The 22,946-nt window shown below is 41.5% G+C and overlaps 2 protein-coding genes across 2 annotated transcripts in view; one reads left to right on the top strand and one right to left on the bottom strand.

The window, feature by feature from the left end:
• Window positions 1-936: 936 nt before the first annotated feature.
• LOC140532048 (uncharacterized) lies at window positions 937-22,597 on the bottom strand. Its single transcript, XM_072650599.1, has 3 exons — window positions 22,514-22,597; window positions 14,755-16,045; window positions 937-10,910 (listed from the first exon to the last, which is right to left on the bottom strand). The coding sequence occupies exons 1-2, from the start codon at window positions 22,595-22,597 to the stop codon at window positions 15,029-15,031; spliced, it is 1,101 nt and encodes a 366-aa protein (XP_072506700.1). The 3' UTR covers window positions 937-10,910; window positions 14,755-15,028.
• CDK17 (cyclin dependent kinase 17) overlaps window positions 15,346-22,946 on the top strand; it is a 147,375-nt gene continuing 139,774 nt past the window's right edge. The window contains exon 1 of the mRNA XM_072655635.1: window positions 15,346-15,457. The gene's annotated coding sequence lies outside the window, so the exon portion shown is untranslated. The remainder of the gene's footprint in view (window positions 15,458-22,946) is intronic.

The following is a 22,946-nucleotide window of genomic DNA, read 5'->3' as shown; positions in this document are numbered from 1 at the left end:
TTAGCAGCTGTTTGGGATATCAAACCTCTGCAGTTAAAACCCAACCACCCTCCACCTGGGATTTTACAGATAAAGGGGGAAGGGGGAGGAATTCCCTTTTCAGTATTTGTTTTTTTAATCTAACTTTTAAATCCTGGAAGATAGCATGTCAGTGGTTTCCTAAGTGGTAAAGCTAGCTGCATAAAAGTCATACAGTTAATCTTCAAGAGATAATCTATGAAAAACAATATTATCTCAGAAGAGTGGCCCCAGAGCTGTTTCAAAGGCTGAGTCCATGCCAAGAATTTTGTACTTCACTTACATTTCATCTATGAAACTGATTGCAAAGTCAATTATGAAAATCAAATATTAGGGTCAAGTCAGGCATTGATTTTCAAAGCAGGTCACAGATATTCTGTTGGGATTTGGGCAGCTCCCAATTTCCATTTTTTTTTTTTATCTTAGTGAAATATGTAATGTAGCTGTAATGAGGCAGTTAAATGGTTTAGTGGATAGAGTTCTGGGTTTGGCAGTTAAAAAGATCTGGAATTCAAATCCTGCCTATGTCTCCCACTGCATCAGGACCATCTCCAGTTGTCCTGATCTATGTCTGGAGTCAGGTGGCTCCAGAGGAGAAAGGGAGGTTCATAACTTTGCACAGTGCTCCCTCACTTATATCCAATTTGCTTGCAAGTCATACCATCACCTTCTGATGTCATGGACCTCGTAGAGACCAAAGGACAAACTACTACAATAATTACACTTGCTAATGTGTCCTCTTGGACAATCACTTAACCTTTCTGGACTTTACGTTCCAGATGTATCATTCTACCTGTTACGCCATAAAATACTTTTTAAAATATCATATCAAATTAAATCCTCAAACTCAAAACTCAGTAACATTAGTATACGTTAAAAAAGATTTATTTTCTCAAAATTTTTTTAAGAATTCAGTTTTTGAAAAAACAAACAAACAAAAAAACAAACAAACAAACAAAAAAGAATTCAGTTTTTGTTTTCCAAAAAAACCTCCAATAGAGTCTTACCTGGATGATATGCCTGAGTTCAGTAAAAATGAAGGGGATGGATTAGATTGGCTCCTAGGGTCAATTCCATATCTCAGTCTGTGATCCTATGATTTTGTCCAAATGACATTCAAATAATGAGGCCTTAAGCTGCTGCAGTCTGGCTTATGTAAAGGATAGGTCATTTGTATGGCTCAGTTCATTAAAAATTGACTTATTTATGGAGGTGTTGCCTCTTTGCAACCTAACTGATTTCTTACTTTTTTAAAATTCAGAAACAACTCTGATTTTTGAATAATTGATAATTATTGAGAAATTTAACAAGACCAAAAGGACTACTTTTGGTAGAATAATCAATACGTATATGTTTGCTGATAAGACAAAACCAATCTGATAATATCCATTTAATAACATCTCTCTTGTAAGTGTATATTGTCTAAAAATATATTTCCTAAATGATAAACTCAATGACCCAGGTATACAAGTTGTGAGAGAAGGTGCTATTCTGCATTGGAGAGGAAGTTCCTCATACCTATGGCAATCTCTGGGCTAAAGAATTATTGCTCTAGAACTAGAATAGAAGGGACCTCAGAGACTAATTCCCTTATTTTACAGAAAATGAAACTGAGGCTTAGAGATGGAACATCAAGTTCAGAAGCAAGACTTTTTGGTTCCAGATATATCCTACTATGTCATGAAATACTTTTTTTAAAATCACAGCAATTTAATTCCACAAGGGGATCTCAATAATATTACTATGCATTAAAATTATATAATTCCTAGAAATATTTTTCTTAACAATTTAGCTTTAGGTGGTTATAGATTCTTAAAGGTTATACCAAGTAAGCTCAAGCTCTCAAAGCTCTCATGTGAGTAGGAATTGTTTCATTCTTTGTCCTGGTAACCCTGAGGCATAGTACAATGTAGATGCTTAACTTTGTGGTTGAGTCTGTCGGACTGCTGGAGTGATTTGCATTTCCTTCTCCAGCTCATTTTGCAGTTGAGGAAACTGAGGTAAACAGGGTTAAGTGACTGTTCCTGTCCTCAAGGAGCTTACAATCCAATGGGGGAGATGACATGCAAAATAATATACATAAAGCAAGCTCTATACAGGATAAATAAGGAAATAATTAACAGAAGGTAGACACTAGAATTAGGAGGAGTTGAGGAAGGTTTCCTGTAGAAGGTGGGATTTTAGTTGGGCCTTAAAGGAAACCAGAGAGGTCAGTGGCTGAAGCAGAGGAAGGAGAGTATTCCAGGCATGGGAATCAGGTAGAGAAAAATCCCCCTGGACCTGAATGATGGAGTGTCTTTTTCATGAAACAGCCAGAAGGCCAATATCACTGGATCAAAGAGAACATGTAGGGTAGTAAGGTGTAAGAAGACCAGAAAGGTAGGACGGGTTAGGTTATGAAGGGCTTTGAATGCTAAATGCAGCATTTTATATTTGCTCACAGAGGAGTTTATTGAGTCGGGGAGACAGTACTGGACTTGTGTTTTAAGAAAATCACTTTAGTGGCTAAGTGGAGGAAGGATTGGTGTGGGGAGAGATTTGAGACAGACAGGTTCAGCAGCAGCTATTTTGACAATCCAGGTATGAGGGGAATGAAGGCCCACACTTGTATAGTGGCCATCGCAGAGGAGAGAAGGGGACATATTTGGGAGATGTTGCAAAGATGAAATGGACAGGCCTTGGCAACAGCTTGAATTTAGGAAGGGGGCATGTGTGAAAGATGTTAAGGAATCTAGAATGATTCCAAGGTTATGAGCCTGAGAGGAGGGGAGGAGAGGATGCTGTTGCTCTCTACAGTAACTAGGAAAGTAGGAGTACAGGAGAGTAGGTTTAGGGAGAAAGATACTGAGCTCATATTGAGCTCATGATGTCTTCCGGACATCTGGTTTGAGATGTGAAAGGCAATTGCAGATGTGAGATTGGAGGTCAAGAAGAGAGTTTGGGGAAGGAAAGGTAGGTTTGAAAATCATGAACATAAAGATAGCAATTAAGTTCATGAGGGGAGATGAGATCAGCAAGTGAGGTAGTATAGAGGGAGAAGAGAAAAGGGGACAAGACAGAAACCCAAGAGACACCTGCGGTTAGAGAATCCAGGAGAATCTACAAAAAGGACAAAAAAGGAGCAGTCAAAGAGGGAAGAGGAGAACCTGGAGAGATTGCTGTCCCAAAAACCTAGAGAGAAGAGTATCAAGGAAGAAAGAATGATCACCAGGGTCAAAGGCCACAGAGAGGTCAAGGAGAATGAGAACTGAGAAAAGGCCATTGGATTAGGCAACTAAAAGATCATTGCTGACATGGGAGAGAGCATTTTCAGTGAAATAAAAAGCTCAGGAGCCAGACTGTAATGAATTGAGATCAAGAGGATGGAAAACAGAGGCACTTTGGTAGATGACCTTTTCAAGGAGTTTAGCTACAGAAGAAACATAGCAGGGATGGAAGGATCAAGTGAGGTGTTTTCAAAATGGAGGAGACATGGGCGTGTTTGTAAGCAGTAGGGAATGAGCCAATAGTCAGGGGAAAACTGAAAATAAGTAAGAGAGTGGGGAAATCACAGAGGGAACAATCTGTTGGAGGACATAAGATGGAAGGGAATCACTTGAATAAGCAAAACGCTTAGCCTTGGCAAGGAGCTAGGCCACCTCATCATGTGAGACAGGGGTGAATGAGGAGAGAGCAACAGAAGGCACCTGAGTGATAGGAGATGAGAAAGAGAGGAAAAGGGGGAGCTCCTAGAAAATGGCCCCAATTTTTTCTACAAAACATGAGGCAAGGTTCTTAACTAGAGGAATGGACAGAGAGAGAACTGTGGAAAGTTTGAGGAGGGATGAAAAGGTTTGGGAGAACCACTGTGGAGGAGGGAATAGTGAGTCAATAAGGGAAGGATTGTTTAGCTGGAAATCATAGACACTGAGCATGTGAGGCTGCATTTGAACCCTGGTCTCCTTGATTCTAGGCCAGCACTATCCACAGAACCACCAGTTACCTCTATGGGATAATAATAACTATAATACTATATTACATTATATGATGTTATATTATGTTACATCATAGATAGTATGTTACATTGTATCATATTGTTATATTGTATCATATAATATCATATTCTATATTATGTTATATTATGTAGTATCATCATACCATATCATATCATATATTATAAAAATTAGAAGGGAGATAATAACTGTGACACCTACTCCCACAGGGTGGTTGTGAGGATCAAATGAGGTCATGTATAAAACACTTTGGAATATTAAAAGAGACAGGATGGAAACTGGACCTGTGATTTCACTGATACAGTGTATTCCCCTGTGAAGAATCTCCTTCCACCAGTTCAGGTTGGCACCATCTCTGCAAAAAAAAAAAAAATAGTCTTAGAGATCCTTATTCTTATTCCCCTTAGATTGTGAGTTCCTTGAGGGCATGGGCTTTCTTTGTACTCCCAGTGCCTGGCGCAGAGTAGCTGCTAGATAGATGCTCGGTGACTTGCTTTGCAGAGGTGCCTAAAGCTCAGACAGAATAAGCAACTTGCTTAGGGTCAGGGATGCAGGAGGTGCCAAGGGTGGTATTTGAATTCAGGTGTTCTTGGCTCCAAGGCCAGCTCTCTCTCTGTTATTTCACCTCACCTTTAAAATTCCACCAGCTGATCTGTGATGCCATTGGTCTTCTTCAAAAACAAAGGACAACACTACACAACATTAACAACAACAACATTCGACACAATGTCATTTATCATTAAATATAATCATTATCATAGCATAGCATGTCCAGATATTTTTGGATACCGATTCTGTCACCCATTTTTATTAGCTATTCCTTCCAGTTCCGTGTCACCTGTACAACTGACAGCATGCTCCCTACACCTTCATCCAAGTCATTGATAAAACACCGAACTTTACACAATCAAGAAAAGATCCCTGGGGCACTCCACTAGAGACATTCTCCTAAGGTGACACAGGTCTGTTATATAGCAATGCTCTGGGTCTATTTTTTGACTATCTCTGAAACCATTGAATTAGAATACTGTTTGCCTACTTCTCCTTTCATCTTGTCCTCAAGAACAAATGTTATAGCAGGCTCTATCAAACGCTTTGCTGAATTCTGGATATGCTAGCTCTCAACCTAATAACCCTATTCACAAAGGAAATGAAATGTCTGGTGTGCTAAGTGAGAGTGCTGGCTCACTAGTGATCATCACTTCCCTTTAGAAATGCCCACAAACCATCCTTTCAATAATACGCTCTAGTACTTTTTCCAGGAAATTATCTCAAGCTTGCCGACCTAGTATTTGAAGATTCTTCTCTCTTCCCTTTTTTGCCTCCATTCATGAAACAAGCACTTTTCTCACTCTCATGACTTTTCAGAGTTCGAGCTGTTTGTCAATCAAATCCACCAACTCTATTATATGGGACTATAGTTTAGGAACTAGAAAGGGCCTTTGAGGCCAGGGAGAATAACCTCTTCGTTTTACAGACAGAGAAACTGAAGTTGAGGGAAGTTAAGAAGTTTGCCCAGAGTCACAAAGCTTGTAAACATATAACTTGCGAATGTGAACCCATGTCTTTTTTATTCCAAGTCCAGGGCTCTATCCCTTGAAACTGTGATAGAGGGGAAGGGAACAAGCATTTATTAAGCACCATTGTGTGCCAGGCATTATGCTAAGCACTTCATAAATGCTCTCATTTGGTCTTTATAATAGTCCTGGGAGGTAGGTGCTATTAATATTCCCACCTTACAGTTGAGGAAACTGAAGCAGATAGAAGTTAAGTGACTTGCCCAGGGATAGCTAGTAAGTGTCTGAGGCTAGATTTGAACTTGAGTCCTCCTGACTCCAGGCCCAGCACTCTCTCCACCTCTATCTATTTGATCCTTGAGGTAATAGGGAGCCACCAAAGCTTATTGAGGGCGTGGTGGTGGTGATGTGATCAGACCTGTTGTTAAGGAAGATCAAATTGACAGCTGAATGGAGGATGAGTTGGCATGGGGAGAGACTTGAGACAGGCAGACCAGTGAGCAAGCTACTGCAATAAACTAGGCGTGAGGTCATGAATGTCTGTATCAGGGTGATAGCAGTCAGAGGAGAGAAGAGGGTATTAAAAATCAAATTTGGTGGTTGATTTTCCTGAGTATCTTCACTGGTCTCTTTTAAACAGCTTTTCCTTGGAGTGGTTTGCCATTTCTTTCTCTAGCTCATTTGACAAATGAGGAAACTGAGGTAAACAGAGTTAAGTGACTTGCCCTGGGTCACACAACTAGGAAATGTCTGAAGGCAGATTTGAATTCAGGAAAATATCTTCCTGACTGCAGGTCTGGTACTATACCCACTGCACCATCTAGCTACTCCGCAGAAGTGTAGAATTTCACTAATCTTTTCTCTCAATTCTTTGCAATCTCTTTTCTCCCAAAGCTAAGGTATGGGTATGTGCCTGGCCTTTACCTCCATGTATGGAGTACTCTTACTCCTGAGGTTCCTGTCACTTTTACTTTGGGAACCACTTCTACCTTGTAAATCAGTATTATCTCTATAGTAACAGTGCCACTCATGACCTCTTCTATTGTCTGAAGACGGATGTTGGCATTTAGACTACGTCAGATGGCATTACCCTAGTCTAATACCCTATTCAAAAAGGAAGTGAAGTTTGTCATGACTTATTCCTGACGAACTTGGTTGGTTCTTGGTGAGCATTGCTTCCTTTTGTAAATGTCCACAAACCATCTTTTTAATAGTTTGTTAGAATTTTTCCAGGAAGTGACGTCAAACAAGCTGGTTCCCACCTACCTTTCTCAACATGTTAATGTTATACTCCCCTAGCTCTCTCACAAGTATTCGATATTTTAGTTAAACTAGCTTACTCTCTTTCCTCTGTTTTTTGATCTGTCCATTCCTGTCTCCATATCTTTGCTTCTGTCATCTTCTCCATATGTTAGCACAATCAGAAGGGCAGGGTATTTGATCTGTGAAAGCAAGAAATTGTTTCCAGGTGCCCTAATAAGCCCCTCTCTCAATAGAGAGCTCCCTATAGTTTTAATATGAGAAGAGGGAGATTCTAACCTTCTAGATAAGTGGTGTTACACTCAAATAGAAATGGGGCCACTAAGCCATGTTGACTTGAAAAACCACGTATTAACTTTATTTATGTTTTATTGTATTTTTATTATTTTGCTAAATATTTCCCAATTGCATTTTAATTTGGGGTGAGTTATATGTTGCAGGAGTGTTATGGCTGCATGTTTGATACTTCTGCACTATGCTGATGTTTCTTAATCTAGTCTTTTCTATGGCTGTAGACATAAGAGTATTGACAGGAAGTTGAAGTCTGGAGCCAGGTGCAGAGCAGTGAATATGATTTGAGATTTGAATGGCTTTCCCTACAGAATTTGTATTTACTTTTCTCTGTGTTCTACATCCTTGGGAACAGTGTTGTGCATTGAGCCTTGTAGTAGCTACAGGCAACTAATCTAGGTATCCCAGTGAATAAATCATGGGACTTGGAGTCAGGATGACCTAAGTTTGGACACTGAATAGCTGTGGGACTCTGCTCAAACCACTTACCTCTTCTCAGCCTCAGTTTCCTCATCTGTAAAATGGGAATAATAATAGTATCTGTAACAGAATAGTAGATTATAACATAACATAGTATAGGGACAGCCTGGAGGTGTTAGCCAGAGAAAATTAGTTAATCTGTATAAAACATTTTTCAAACCTTTAAGTGCCATATAAATGCTAGCTCTTATCATATAAGTGCTAGGTATTAATAGAAAGAACATGGATTTTGGAATCAGGAAACCTATGTTTGAATCTCATCTCTTCACTAGATAAATCCAAGTTGAACCTTAATGCACCTAGGTGGCAGAAGTGGGGTTTGAGCTTAGGTTTTCTGAACTCCAGGTGCAGTGTTTGCTATACTATGGCATGGTATCTTTGACTGTAAGATGACATTTAATCCAGATAAATGTAAAGTTCTATGCCAGGGTTAAAAAAAAAGGCAACTGTGCATACTACAGTTTTGGGAAGTGTGAATAGACAAGTCACATCACTTCTCTGTGACTTCTCTGGAAAAGAATTCCCCCAGGGGCAGTCACTGCCTCCACAATGTAGATCAGAAATCATTCTGTAACTTAGAGTTTGTCTAGGGGCATGAAAGGATAAAGGATCTAACGAACTAAGGATCACACACAATAGATGTCACTGATAGGATTGGAATCAAGGTCTTTCTGACTCAGAGACTGCCTCTTGTGACTGGGACCACCCAAACCCATCTGCTCTGCTTGACTGTTCACATGGTTTGGAGGAGATGGTCATTACTGATTTACTTCCTTCTGAGGCGATGGAGGACCATCTGCCTTGACTCTGTATCCTGCAGACCATTAGCACTGGCACCTGACACTGACATAACTGAAGGACCCCTGAGCTTTGTCATCTGCCCTGCTACTAGACACTCAAGGCTTCTGGGATTTCCACCTGCCCCACAGCTGAACTTTCTTTTATGTGTTTTTTCTTCCAATTAAAGAGTGAGTTCCTTGAAAGTAATTGTGTCTCTAGCACTTAGCATAATTGTTGGTATATAATAAGCACTTAATAAATGATTTTTTCATTTTATTTGTTAATTTATCCATCCATCCATCTACTGTGCAATGCTGCCTTTCATAGTTTTATGGTGGGTGTTCAATAAAATTTTATGGGACTGAAATGAACTGTTCAGCAGTGATGGAGAACCAGAGTGGCCAAATGCAGGAAAGCTCACCAGAAAAACAGACGTTTATTAAGTACCTACTGTGTGCAAGGCACTATGTTTAGCGTGAGGCAATATAACATCCAAAGAGATTAGACAGCCAAGAAATAGTCAGTAAACATTTATTAGGTGTCTATTGTGTGTCAGGCACTGTGCTAAGGGATGGGGATACAAATATGAAAAAAAGAAGACAGTCCCTAACCTGAGGGAGCTTACTGTCTAATGGGGGAAGTTGAAAAGGGAGGCATGAGGGAGATGGTACCAGATTTAGGGGCAGTGAGAGAAGTCCCAAAATAGTGCAGCCAGGTAAAAAATGAGATGTCTTAGCTGAGCTCTCTCCTTAAATGGAAGTTTGGCGTTCATGGCTCCACCCTCCAATCAGGGAGCCAGAGGGTGATGATGATGTAGAACACCAAGGCTAGTGAGATCTTACAAGATACCAAGGTTAACCCAATAAGGAGCTTTCTGGCGCATGGCAGAGAAGTCAGTTAAGTGGGGTCCCAAAGTAGCTCAGCCAGGTGAGAAATGAGAAGGATAGGGATAGGATCTATGATTTCTTTGATGTGGGGAACTCCCAGGGGAGGAAATTCACTGAACCAATGCAGGTTTTCACTTTTTCTGCAGTTTATAGTCTTAGTTCCCTAGAACAGAGAGGTTAAGTAATATGCCCTGGGTCACACAGTCAGTATAGAAGTAAGACTTTTGAACCAAGGTCTTTCTAATTCTGAGATAGCTCTCTATCCACTATTCCATCCTGACTCTCACAGAATATTAATAGATGGGTAAATACAAGATAATTTGAGAAAGGAGAGAACCCTAGTAACTAGCATGATCAGAAAAGGATTGCCACAAGAAGCCCAAGTTGAGCCTCGAAAGAAGATAAGGAGGAAGAGAGGATGACATTCTAGACAGGACAGACAACATATCCAAGGTTTGGAGGTAGAAATATCCATTTCAGGGGACAGCAAATATGTGAAAAGACATAACACGAATTGGAAAAATAAGCTGGCACCAGACATGAAAGACTTTAAATGCCAAGCAGAGGAGTAAATAGGTAATAGGGAGCTATTGAAGATTGTTGAGTGGCATGGTCAAATCTGTTTATTGAGAACTTTATGTTGGCAGTTATGTGGAAGATGGATTGAAGTAGGGAAGACACTGGAAGCAGAGAAAGAAGCTAATGATCTATTTACTTAGGTGTTGAAGGGGTTGTGTGTATAAGAGAAAGGAATAACCATACACTTGAAATCATGGATTTCTTGGAAATTTTACAAGGTCAGAGAAAACAATTCCAACCAAACTAAAAAAATGATTAGGTATCACAACAGGGGGAAAAAAAAATCCAACATTAATCCTGCAATGAAGATTAGATTAGAAAAACCACCAAATCAAAACAAACCTTCTTCCCTTTTGCTTATTATAGGTACTGTATGGTCCTTTCTTGAAGAAAATAATAACTAAGTATGGCCGTCCAGGGCTGCAGCAAAGCTACAGAATAACTAGTTGGAGTCTTATCTTTCATTTATCATCCATAAAATCATCATCTAATTGCCAACTCTTTACTACTGCAATAAAAATAGGAAGAACAGAGGTTACTTTTCAAGTTTCTGTGGCTGGCGATTAGGAGAATCTTTTGATTTGCACTAGAGAAAATGTGATCTGTAAGAGAAGCAGCTAATACTGACCATGACATCTCAGCCTGCTGCTTTAGACTTACCTTAATTATTACTATTCAAAACCTTTCTATTAACTAAGGCCCATAATGTGGTACTTGAAAGTTATCTGTTTTGAAAAAGAAGCTTGAAAATGATGCCACTTTATGCTTTGTTTTCAATTTTTTTAATTTGAAAAATCAAATAAAAAGCATTGTTTCTTTATCAAGAGTTGTAAAAAAAAGTATACATATCTATATATACATATACATGTGTGTATGTATATGTGTGTGTGTGTGTGTGTGCACGTGCACCACTGCACCCTAAAGGTCATAGGATTGTTCCATCTTATTTGTATGTGAAACTTCCATTTGTGTTCTGACCCCCATTAAGTTCTGAATTTCTTGAGAGCAGGGACTGTCTTACTGTTCTGTTTGCATCCCCAAGGCTTTGTACACAGCAGAGACTTAAGAATTGCTTTAGTCATTCATCCATTCACTATATTGTGACTCTAGTACAAAGAGAAAGAACTCTGTATTAGAACCTAGGTTGGGGGCCTGAACATTCAGTCAATAAACATTAAGTAGGCATTGGCGTTACAAAGGCAAAAAACAGTCCCTACTGTCTCAGGGATGGGAAACCTGTGGCCTTGAGGCTATATGTGGCTCTCTAGGTCTTCAAGCGTGGCCCTTTGACAGAATCCAGTCTAAGTCCTCACATGTGGCCCTTTACTTGAGGACCTAGACTGGGTTCCATCAAAGGGCTCCAATTGAGGACCTACAGGGTCACATGTGACCTTGAGGCCTCAGGTTCTCCACCCTTGCAGCTTAGGAACTAGTCTAATGGGGCATCCACCATGCAAACAACTATGTACCAACAAGATATCAGCAGGAAGGTGATAGCATTAAGAGGCCTCGTTTAGGAGTGTTTTGTTATTTTAACTGAACTTTAGCCAACAAAAAAAGAGAATTAAGTCAGCAGTAAGCATAAATCAGTAATTTTGTAAAGGAAGGGGGCTGGGGAAGGAAAGGAAGTAATGTGTCCCTAGGACAATTGTCAAACTTCCTCTTAGTGCAGCTTGGAATTTGCATTAAACCTTCCATCTCAACTTCTATGACTTACTTATTAAAGTGGGAGTAAATGAGATTCCCATTGTATTTCTCTCCTGGTGTTTTGTGTTCTTTAAGTATTTGCCATTCAGGGCCCTTTGCACTTAGGAACCTAGGGGGCCATATATGGCCTTGATGCCGCAGGTTTTCCTTCTTCCAGGCCCCAGCCTGCCATGGCCTCCACTCCTCAGTCCTCCTATCATTCCCTCCTTGCTGATTTAAGATTCCTTTTAACATTGTGCTCTATTCTTGTTAGTGGGAAAGCGAACTGGATCGGTTTCATGCTGTTTTTCCACTTTCACTCTGTAGTTCATTCTAGAGTTTACCAGAATGAGGAAAGTGAGGATGTAAAGAAACAGCCACCTCCTAAAAAAGGGAAAAAAACCCCACTTCATCCCAATAAAGCCCATTAGGAGCAATAGCTGTCATTGATCTTGTATCTGTGTCTACATAAGACAAAGTGGAAAACTGAAGTAGTTAGGATTTTTTAAAGTTCAGTTACCTGGATATTCCAGGCAAAAGCTTTTAATTTTTAGTATCATCTACATAATTACTTTCATCCGTCCTCTTTATGCTGGCTTCTTCAGGGAGAAAAGGAATTAATAAGGTTATAGCTCTGGAGATGGAAGGGACCTCAGAAGCTACATAGTCCAACCCCTTCATTTTACAGATACAGAGAACTTGTCCAACCAAAGTCATAGTTAGGGATTGGGAAGGAAGGGAGCAGGGAGTGAAGTGGAACAAATGAACCTGAAATATAAGGATAATTTCTTTCACTTTGCCTTAGTAGATACCACCTGATATTAACATAATTTTCTGTTCCTCCTTCTGACATCACTATTTCTGTCTATGGCACCATCATTAAAGCTAAGTCCCTTCCCTTGTTTGTAACAATGAAGATCTTTTGATACTTTTCCTTACTTCTAGTATTTAGTCAAAGTCTTCTACTCATAAATAGTACAGAATAGAAGAAACCTTAGAGATTATTCTCCTTCCTCCCAATTTTACAGATAAACAAACAGGTTAAATAATTTGCCCGAGATCATAAATGGGAGAGGTATAGATACAGAGGTAGAAGGAACCTTGGAGGTTATTGAATCATTTTAGAGATTTAGGCTCAAAGAGGGAGTGACTTACTCAAGTTCACACAGTTAGTAAATGTTGGAGCAGGGAATGGAACCCAGGTCTTTCTGTCCAAAAGTACATTGCTCTCTCTCCTCTACACCCTAAGGTCCTGAGATTCCATATTCAGCCTTCTTTCCACTGTACCATAAAAGACCATTTGAAAGATGCTACCTTTGTGATATCCTTCACATTCATAGTCTCTTTTCCCACTGTCTCCACCTAAGAAGCTCTCATAACCACCACCTGTGGTTTGTAATGGTTTTCTTAGTAATTTTCCTTACTTCTCTACCCTGCCCCCCACCCCCAACCCAACAGTTCTCTCATCCATTGCCAGATAACATTTCTAATGAGTAGATCTGCCCATGGTACTACTCTACTTTCAAAAAAAAAAAAAAAAGGTAGCTTAAGGTCCTTTGCCTGGCATTCAAAGTCCTCTACATCCTGGGAATGCAAGGACTTTTCAGCCTTATTTCATTTTAGTGCTTTCTACAGATTTAAGACTGCAGTCAAACCAAACTATTCTCTGGCCCCTCCTCACATATAGCTTGAATCCTCTCTCCTCAAATACCTTAGCTTATTTATTTTTCTTCAGTCATGTCTCACTCTTGGTGACCCCATTTGGGGTTTTCTTGGCAAAGATACTAGAGTGATTTGCCATTTCCTTCTCTAGCTCATTTGACAGATGAGGAAACTGAGGCAAACAGAGTTAAGTGACTTGCCCAGGTGTGAAGCCCTATTTGAACTCAGGGAGATGAGTCTTCCTGACTCCTGACCTGGTACTCTATCTACTGTGCCACCTAGATGCCGATACTTTATTTGAGGTTGTACCAATGTTCTTCCTTCTGTTCAATTTTTCTGCCCATTCATTAAAGTCCAACTCAAATGCAATCATCCCACCCTTTCCTTGATTTCCCTTTTTATTTCTACAATTACAAAAAGGAAGAACTCATTAATTTTTAGTTGTCTTGCCTGGCAATTAAAATAAGCTCTGATTGGTGCTAGCGAAAGTGTGATCTCAAAGGTTACCTTCAATCTCAGGAAGTACTTTGTTTAAGTCCAATGCTAATAATACTGTTATGCACTATTACCAATGATGGCTCTGTGTGGTTGTATCTTATCTTTCCACTACACAGTAAACTTCAGGAGGAGGGTAGGAATTATAATACCCTGTCTAAACTCTGCATATCAATTCAATCCAGCAAACACTTATTAAATGCCTACTATGTGCACTGCACTAGGCCACTGGGGCTACAAACATTAAAAAAGGTAACAGTTCCTGCTTACAAAGAACTAATAACAGATAAACACTCACTCAATAGCAGATGAAGAGCTAAAAGGGATGGACTTTAGAGCTTAGCCTAAGCACTTCATTTCACAGATGAAGAAACTGAGGCCCAGAGTGGTAAAATGACTTGTCCAAAGATGGACAGGTAGTAAATATGGATTTGAAATTAGGTCTTCTATGCCAACTCTGATGGTTTTCCTTCCCATAGTTCTGTCACTTTGGCAATTCAACAAGCATTTATCAACTACAGTGAAAGGAAAATTGAACAGGATAGTATTAATAGCCTTCCAGTGGGTGGGATCAGGGGAGGTCTCAAGTAGATGTCTGGTTCTACCACTGACATTCGGCTGGAATTTGGGCAAATTCCTCTGTAAAATGAAGAATTGGCATCCGAAGTCCCTTTCAGCTCTAAATCTATGATTCTGTGTTAGAATGAACCAGAAGCTTTTTAGTTAGTCACTGAACAAGGGATTATTTCAGTCTGTGGTGGCACCCTGGGTACCTATTAGGTGCTTAATTGATGCATGTTGATTAATAGATAACATTACATAGGCATAGGGACTAGATTTGTTATTGCATTGGTGTAGGCTGGCACATTCTCTCTGCCATAGTCTGAAAAGTTTCCTAGAGGATTGGAAGGTTTGTGGCATTTGTTCTGGGTCACAGCTAGTATGGGTAGGAGAAAATATTAGAACCTGGCCCTGCTGCTTCTTATTCTACCCATTGTAGTAAAGGCCTACTGATCAATTAATATAAATGGATATTCATGGGACCCTTTTTACATCAGTCCCTCCCACAGAGGGGTTGCCCCCCAACAGGGAAAATCTCTTCCCCACCTGGAATCCTGTGTTGTTCAGTGAAAGGGCCCTAGATCTGCAGGGAGAGGACCTGGGTTCGGAACTTACTGCTTCTGCGACCTTGGGCAATTCATTTTCCCCATCTGTAAGAGAGAGGGGATTGGTGTCTCACGCTCTATGTAGGGGGGGGCTCCGCTCCCAGCTCCAGACTTCTCTCCCAGCGCACAGCGGCAGATGCAGCGCTGGGGGCGGGGCGCTCCCCGTCACCCTGGAGACCGCCCCGCCCCTCCCTCCCGCTGCGCGGCCGCGGCCACTAGGGGTCGCGCTGGTCGCGGCGGCTCCCGCTCGGGCTCCCGGGGCCGCGGCCGCTGGTTGGTTGGCTTCCCTCCTCCCCCTCCCCCTCCCCCCGCTCCCCGCCCTCGCGCCGGGCGGGGAGGGGGGGAGCAGGCGGAGGCGTCCGTCCGTCCGTCGGCGCAGTGCGAGCGGGGCCCAGGACGCGGGGCCCACGACGCGGGGCCCACGACGCGGGGCCGGAGCGCAGCCCGGAGCTGACGCCGCCCGAGCCGGAGCCGCCGAGCGCCCGCCGGCCGCCGCAGCCGTTGTCCGCCGCTCCCGGGCGCTCCGGGGCCATGTTGGGCCGGGGGCTGCGCTCGGCGTGACTCGGGGCCCGCGCCCGTCGCCGCCGGACAGCCCGCCCCGCCGCCCGCCGCCGCCCCCCGACCCTCGCGCCCGGGCTCGTCTGGTAAGTCCGGGCTCCGCCGCGGGCCTCCGCTGGGGGGGGGCGCTTTGTGTGCGCCGCGGCTCCGGCGCTTCCGGGGGCAGGGGGCGGGGTGGGGCCGGCGGTCTGGCTGTCGGTCGGTCCGTGCCTCTCCCCCGCGGCCCTCCGCTTCCCGTCTCTTTCCTGGTCACTTTCCTCGCCCGCTCGCCCCCTCGCTCGGCCTCCTCCGTGCGATCCGGGGCCGGAGCAGCCGATCCCCCGGTCCGGACTGAGCTCCAGCTCTGGGGGTCCTTCCTTCCCCTGCCCTGCGGCCGCCTCCTCCTCCTCCTCCTCCTCCTCCTCCTCCTTCCCTCCTCCCCAACGTGGAGGCAGAGCCGGAGGGTCCCCCGAGACCGCTAACGTTGGCCTCCCGAGGAGGAGGAGGGGGCGGCGGCGCAGCTGCCGCGGGGCCGAGCCGGAGGCGAGGGAAAGAAAGGAAGTGGCGGGGCCGGCCCTGGAGACCGAGAGCTCCCTGGGCGCCCGAGGAGGAGGAGGAGGAGGAGAGGACCCGGACAAAGATGAGGTGTCCCGGCCGGGAGCGGGCAGGGGCAGACCTGGGGGGCACCTGGGCAGCTGTGCGCGGAAAGCTCAAGGCGTTGTTGCCAGAGCCCCCGATCTCTGCCGCAGTTACTTTTTATTTTTATTTTTTTAAGAGGCAGTGCCTTATAAAAGCTCCAGATTCCCTCTCTCCTCTTCAGCCTCCCACACACTGACATATTCGTTCTCATCTGGACTTTTCCTCCTTTTTCTCCTTCCTATTCCTGTCCTCACCCACTCCTTGACTCCTTGTGGAGCAGTATTTTTGCATTCAGAGCTTTAGGTTGGCTAATGACAGGATGCTTCTGCTTGTACTGACCCCGAACCGCTGTGAACTCTTCTCTTTTCCTGCCACCTCTTCCTTTTTGAGGTCTATAATATCACATGGACTTGATACAGGCTATGCATATGTAGTTATGCAAAACATTTCCATATTAGTCATGTTGTGAAAGAAAACATAGACTAAAAGAAAACCTCAAGAAAAATAAGGTAAAAAAATATGCTTCAGTCTGTATTCAGACACCATCATTTCTTTGTTTGGGGGTAGATAGATGGCATTTTTCATCCTAAGTCCTAAAGAGTTGTCTTGGATCGTTGTTGGCTGAGAATAGTAAGTCATTCACAGCTGGTCATCTTGCAGTATATTTCTGTTACTTTGTATACATTTCACTTTTCATGAGTAAGTCTTTCCAGGTTTTTCTGAGAGCATCCTATTCATCATTTCTTATAGCACAATCGTATTCCATCACAGTCACGTAGCACAATTTGTTCACCCAGCTGATGGGCATTCCCCCAATTTCTAAACCCCTGCCAGCAGAAAAAGAGCTGCTGTAAATATTTCTGTCCATATAGGTCCTTTTCCCCTTTGCTTTTTAATCTCTTTTTGGATGCAGACCTAGTTGTGGCATCGCAGCCCTTTGGGCAGAGCTCCAAATTGCTTTAAAGAATGTTTGTCAGTTCACAACTCCACCAGCAGTGCATTAATGTCTCATTTTTCCCACATTCCCTCCAACATTTGTTATTCTCCTTTTCTGTCCCATTAGTCCATCTAATAGGAACGAGGTAGTACCTCAGAATTGTTTCAGTTTGCATTTCTTCAATCAATAGCTATTTAGAGCACCTTCTCATATGGCTATGAATAGCTTTGATTAGTTCATCTGAAAACTGTTCATATCACTTGATCATTTTCCAGCTGGGAATGGCTCCTAATTTTACAAATTTGACTCTGTTCTCTATATATTTGAGAAATGAGGCCTTCATCAGAGAAAACTTTAAAATTTTTTTTCACAGTTAGAATTGCTAAATGTATTTCCCTCCATCCAACCCTCCCTTTTCTGTTCTCTCTCTTTTATCCTGTCCCTCCTCAAAAGTGTTTTGTTTCTGACTCCTCCCCCAGTCTGCCCTAGCTTCTATCACCCTCCCCCTCTTTCTTTTATCTCCTTCCCCTCCTACCTTCCTGTAGGGTTAGATAGATTTCTATACCCAATGGAGTGTATGTTATTTTCTCTTTGAGCCAATTCAGGTGACAGTAAGGTTCACTCATTCCCCATCCCCTCCCATGTCCCCTATCTTGCCTCTTGTATGTGAGATAATTTACCCCATTCTATCCCTTCTTTTCTCCCAGTTCATTCTACTTTCTCACCCCTTGATTTTATTTTTTAAGATATCATCCCGTCATATTCCACTCTTGTCTGTCTGCTGTTTATCTGTCTCTATTTGTATATATGCACATACTCCTGACTGCCCTAATGAGAAAGTTTTTTATGAGTTTGAGGTGTCGCTTTGCCAAGTCAGAATGCAAACAGTTGAACCTTATTAATTCCCTTATGATTTCCTTTTCCTGTTTACCTTTTTATACTTGAGTCACTTGTATCCAAAAGTTACATTTTCTATTCAGCTCTGGTCTTTTCATCAAGAACACTTGAAAATCCTCTATTTCATTGAATATCTATTTTTCCCCTGAAGGATTGTACTCAGTTTTGCGGGGTAGGTGATTTTTGATTTTAATCCTAACTCCTTTGCCCTCCAGAATATCATATGCCAAGCCCTCTGATTCTTTAATGTAGAAGCAATTAAATTGTGTCATCCTGACTTTGGCTTCATGATACTTGACATGTTTCTTTCTGGCAGCTTGTGGTATTCTCTCCAAGAGCAGGGAGCTCTGGAATTTGGCTTCTGGGAGTTTTCTTTTTTGGGATCTCTTTCAGGAGATGATTGGTAGATTCTTTCATTTTCCTTACCCACTAGTTCTAGAATATTAGGGCAGTTTTCCTTTATAATTTCTTGCAAGATGATGTCTAGACCTTTTATTTGTCATGGATTTTCAGGTAGTCCAATAATTTTTAAATTATTCTGGATCTATTTTCCAGGTCAATTTGTTTTTCCAATGAGATGTTTCATGTTACATTCCATTTTTTTTCATTTTTTATGGCTTTTTGTTTTCATTTCTTATAAAGTCATTTGCTTCCCATTTCTCAGTTCTGATTTTTAAGGAGTTATTTTCTTTCAGCTTTTGTACCTTCTTTTCCATTTGACCAGTTCTACTTTTGAAGAAATTTTTTCTTTGGTGAATTTTTGTGCCTCTTTTTTTCATTTGACCAATTCTTCTTTTAAGGCATTCTTCTCCTCATTGGCTTTTTGTACCTCTTTTATCATTTCACCTATTCTTTTTTTAAGGTGTTAATTTCTTCAGTTTTTATTGGTATCTTCTTTACCAAGCTGTTGCCTCTTTTCATGATTTTCTTGCATCACTCTCTTTTTTCTTTCCAATTTTTCTTCTGCCTCCCTTAAATGATTTTCAAAATCCTTTTTGATCTCTTCCATGTCCTGAGACCAGTTCATATTTTTCTTAGAGGTTTTGGATATTAGAACTTTGACTTTATTATCTGCTTCTGAGTATTTTGATCTTCCTTGTCATCATAGTAATTTTCTATGGTCAGAATTTTTTTCTGTTTGCTCATTTTTTCATTGTCTTCATTTTTAGCTCTTTATCAAAGTAGGGCTCTGTTTCCAGGGTGGAGGGCACATTGTCTGTCCCAAGCTTCAAGGGTTTTGTGCAACTGTTTTCAGAGATACTTCTAGTGACCTATTAAGTTTTCATTCTTCCAGCGAGTTATGATCTAAGAAAAGGTGTGTTTGCTACTCTCCTGGCCTGTGCTTTTTGGTCTTGAGTGACCATAAGCATTCTTCTCTGCTCTGTGATGAAAGTCCCTGCTACCCTGGGGCCACAAGCTCTGGTGTGCTAGTGTTCCTTCTTTCCCTCGCACTGCCACTCAGGACTGTGACCTGAATCCAGGTATAGGCAGAGAAAAAGAGACCCCTGTAATCTCCTGATCAGTTGGTCAACACCCTTCTGCACTTGAGATCTTCTGGAAAGAAATGTCTGCTAACCCTTTGGTCTAAATCAGCTCTGTGCCTGTTTTGATGGCCCAAAACCACATGTCTTCGGCTTTGCTCTTATCAACTACTTCAGTCAAATAATTTTACAAGGTACAGAGGTGGTATTGCTTATATTGAATCTTAGGTATTTCTAAAAGCAGCCAAGTCTTAGTGACAGCAAAATTCCTTCATTTAATGAGAAAATGCTGGTGCCCATCAGGGAGGAGGAAAATTTAAATAGAATGTTAAAAATTTTTTATTCTTTTGGGTAGGATAAAACCTTCTGGAAAACTGGAATTCAGATAAAGTAGTTTGTTTTTTTTAAAGGTAAATTGGAGCCAGTTTTTGCTGTGCTTATTTAAGGGCCTGAAGATAACGATTTTAAACTGAGGGTGCTGCGTTTCTTGTTGAAATCATCCTGTCTTTGTGATTTGTGACATTTACATATTTTGAAATAAACAGACCTGATTCTGCCAAAAGATACAAAGAAAATATGAATGAATTTGGGGAAGAGACTTTGCTATTGTGTTGAAGAATCCTTTTTCCCTTTTAGAAAAGATTTTGATAAAATGCATGATGTACAAACGCCTTACATTAACTTGCCAAATGGCACCTCAGGCAGAAAGGACTTACGTTTTTAGTTCATAGCTTTCAGTAAAACCATACCTGACTCTCAAAATTCCAGCATATTTCACAAGATAAAAGGGGAAATATCTTGATTTCCCAAATGTGGCTGGAAAGGAAAAGACATTTTAAAAAAATCTCTAGATAGACCTTTTTTGAAGTACAGAAGCAACTATGTTGTTGACATTAATATGAAAACAGTTACATTATATAACTGTTTGTTGCTTTTAAGAAATTGAGTCTTTCAAAAGCCTAGTCAAAAAAATTGGCTTGTCTTTTAGCCTGGGGGATCTGTTAACTGCTTTTCTCAACCTAGGAATTTCCTTTTCTCTTCCTTTTTATAATTCCTCTTTCCTCCCTTCTACTCCCCAATTTTAAGGTCTGTATTAATATGACAGATTAGGACATATTAATGTTCAGGGTAACTTACGTGTGTGTTGAAAAGTGGTAGTTTGAGAGTAGATTAGAACAGTTTTTCTCCTGGTTGATGGATCATCAGAGTTAAAGACATGCTAATTTCTTAAATTGCCTATTACTAAATGGAACAATTAAGCTTTTAGTAAAAAATATTTAATTTATTCTTTTTCTTAGAACCAAACCTAATGCCCTGAGATTTAGTCTGGTACTTTAAACAATTCAGCCTGAACTGTGCATCTGTCATTTGAATAAAATGAGATTTATTCAAGAAAGATTCAGAATCCTGAGCTATATTATAACAATTAGCTTTTAAAATATATACTTGAAAATAATGGGAAAAAGGGGAATTTTCATTTTCTTTGTGCTGCAGCATGAGAGCTCATATGAAAAGCAAATCATTCTTGCTGTCTGCCTTGTACATTAGCAGGTGCTTCATCACTATTTATTGCAATGATATTTTAGTTTTGAAATATTAATGCTCCCTTGCTGTGGACAGTTGATAGCATTTAGGAACCAGGTTTTTCCTCTCTCTGGGCTCCCTTAGTTTGCCTTCTTTTTGCAACTGTTTTTTTCTCTACCTTTTACCTGAGGGTAAGTAACTTTTAACTGGGGGTGAGTATTATCAGAAAAACCATGTAAACATTTGACTATGAAGAGTAAGCATTCAGTAGGACCACAAACTAGTTGCTAGTTAAAGTGATAATGAATGCTTCTTAAATGTGTTTTATATTTAATTCTCAGATCACCGAACAGTTTTTTTCTCCAGTATAACATTTTCTTTGTTATTGGGTAGTAGTAATGAATATTTATAAGACATTTAAATCTTGCCTTCTTCCTGAGATTCCTAAATCTTAGTAGGGAATTCCCAGTGGAGGCCCAAGTGTTCAGCTCAGTAGCAGCAGCAGCAGCAACACATCTGTATTTCCCTGGGTGTAGCTTGTTTCATGGGGCTATTGCTGACTTGTAAAAATGTTTTATTAAACTGAAAGATGAAATGCTTTTTCCTTCTCCTATCTAAAGGAGAGAAGTTTTAGGTTTCTTGAAATTTCAAGTAGCTTTTGATAATGGGGAACTTGCTATAAAAATTCTATTCATGTACATTTTTACTTCATGATCACGACGTAGCTTCCACAGTTAACACCAAACAGCCTCTTAGTTGCTTTACGTTTTATCACACTTGTCTTCCATATCATTGTTAGTCATATCCAGTGCTTTGAAGATTACAACAGCAAAAAGAACTTTGACCCTTGGGCCACAGAATAAAGCTTGCGTTCACCAAAGGGCCAGTATTTGAGGATGTAGGGTGTGGAGTCCAGATAAAAGAGGGATTCCCTGAAGATGCTGAGGTCCTCCAGATGGTCTTGTTTGCAGATGACATCAGACCAAGAGCCTGCAGAGCCCCCAAAGTTAGATCCATAATGTTGCAGAGTTTGGCCCAACTATTCAGGTCTCCTTGCTTCCATTTTCTTTCCTCTCAAATCTATCCTCCACACATTTGACAGATTTTGAATATTCTTAAGACACAGTCCTGACTATGCTGTCTTCCTGCTTTAAAACGTCGTCAGTGACTCCCTTTTGCTTTTAGAATAAAAAGCTCCTTAACTTAGTATTTAACCACCTTTCACCTGCCTTTCTGGGCATTTCCTGTTATTCCCCTTTATATTATTCATTTATATTATTCGTTTCTTTTAGCCCAGTTGCCTGCTATCTTCTTTCTCCATGCCTTTATCCAAGTAATCTCCCACTCGTGGAATAAGCACCTACCTCATTCCCACCTCTGAGAATTCATAGTTTCCTTTGAGGCTTAGCTGAGTCATGCTCCTCACTGCTTTCATGAGTCCATCCCCATTCCCCCCCCCCACCCCCCCCCTTAGTGCTCACTTCACCCCTGTAATTATTTTATGTATATGTTGAATTATCCCAATAGAATGTGAGCTTATTGTGGGCAGGAGCTTGTAGGGTTACCCGAAATGCATGCCCAGCCCCCTAAGGGCCCTGCACACAGCAGGTACTTAATAAATGCTTATTGAATTGAATGTACGTTTGAGTGGACAGTTCACACGGCTGGTCCCTTGGGACACGAACCTTGGACAGACCCTGTAGACGGTTGGGGTTGGTAGTTCCCAGGAGCAGTAGGAGACGAGATTCAGTGATGTTGGAGAAACTCATCAATGTTTGTTGCCAGGCCTAGAGGCCTGAGGGCTACCCGAGTCTTACCTTACCTATCGCAGGTCTTCGGCTGGCCAAACCGGATAAACGTATGAGAGAAGAGACTTTCCGGAGTCGAACAAGGGTTAGGCTTTATTCAGGGTCTTGGTTACATGTGCAGGGGGAACTCTTCCTTAGGAGAGAGGGGAATCTCCCAAGGAGGCAAAGATCTTACAGTAAGAGATTGGAAACAGAAGTGGAAGTGGGGAGAGAGGGGGGAGGGAAGAGAGAAGAGAAGGAAGAGGGGCCTTCTGTCCTCTAAGGGCCCCTCAGTGCTAAGAGCGCCTTCAGGCTTTCCTGACCCTACTTA

Source organism: Notamacropus eugenii, chromosome 3, assembly GCF_028372415.1.
Source record: "Notamacropus eugenii isolate mMacEug1 chromosome 3, mMacEug1.pri_v2, whole genome shotgun sequence".
NCBI lineage: Eukaryota > Metazoa > Chordata > Mammalia > Diprotodontia > Macropodidae > Notamacropus > Notamacropus eugenii.
Note: the sequence above shows the minus strand (reverse complement) of the source record. Positions and strands in the feature narration are given on the sequence as shown.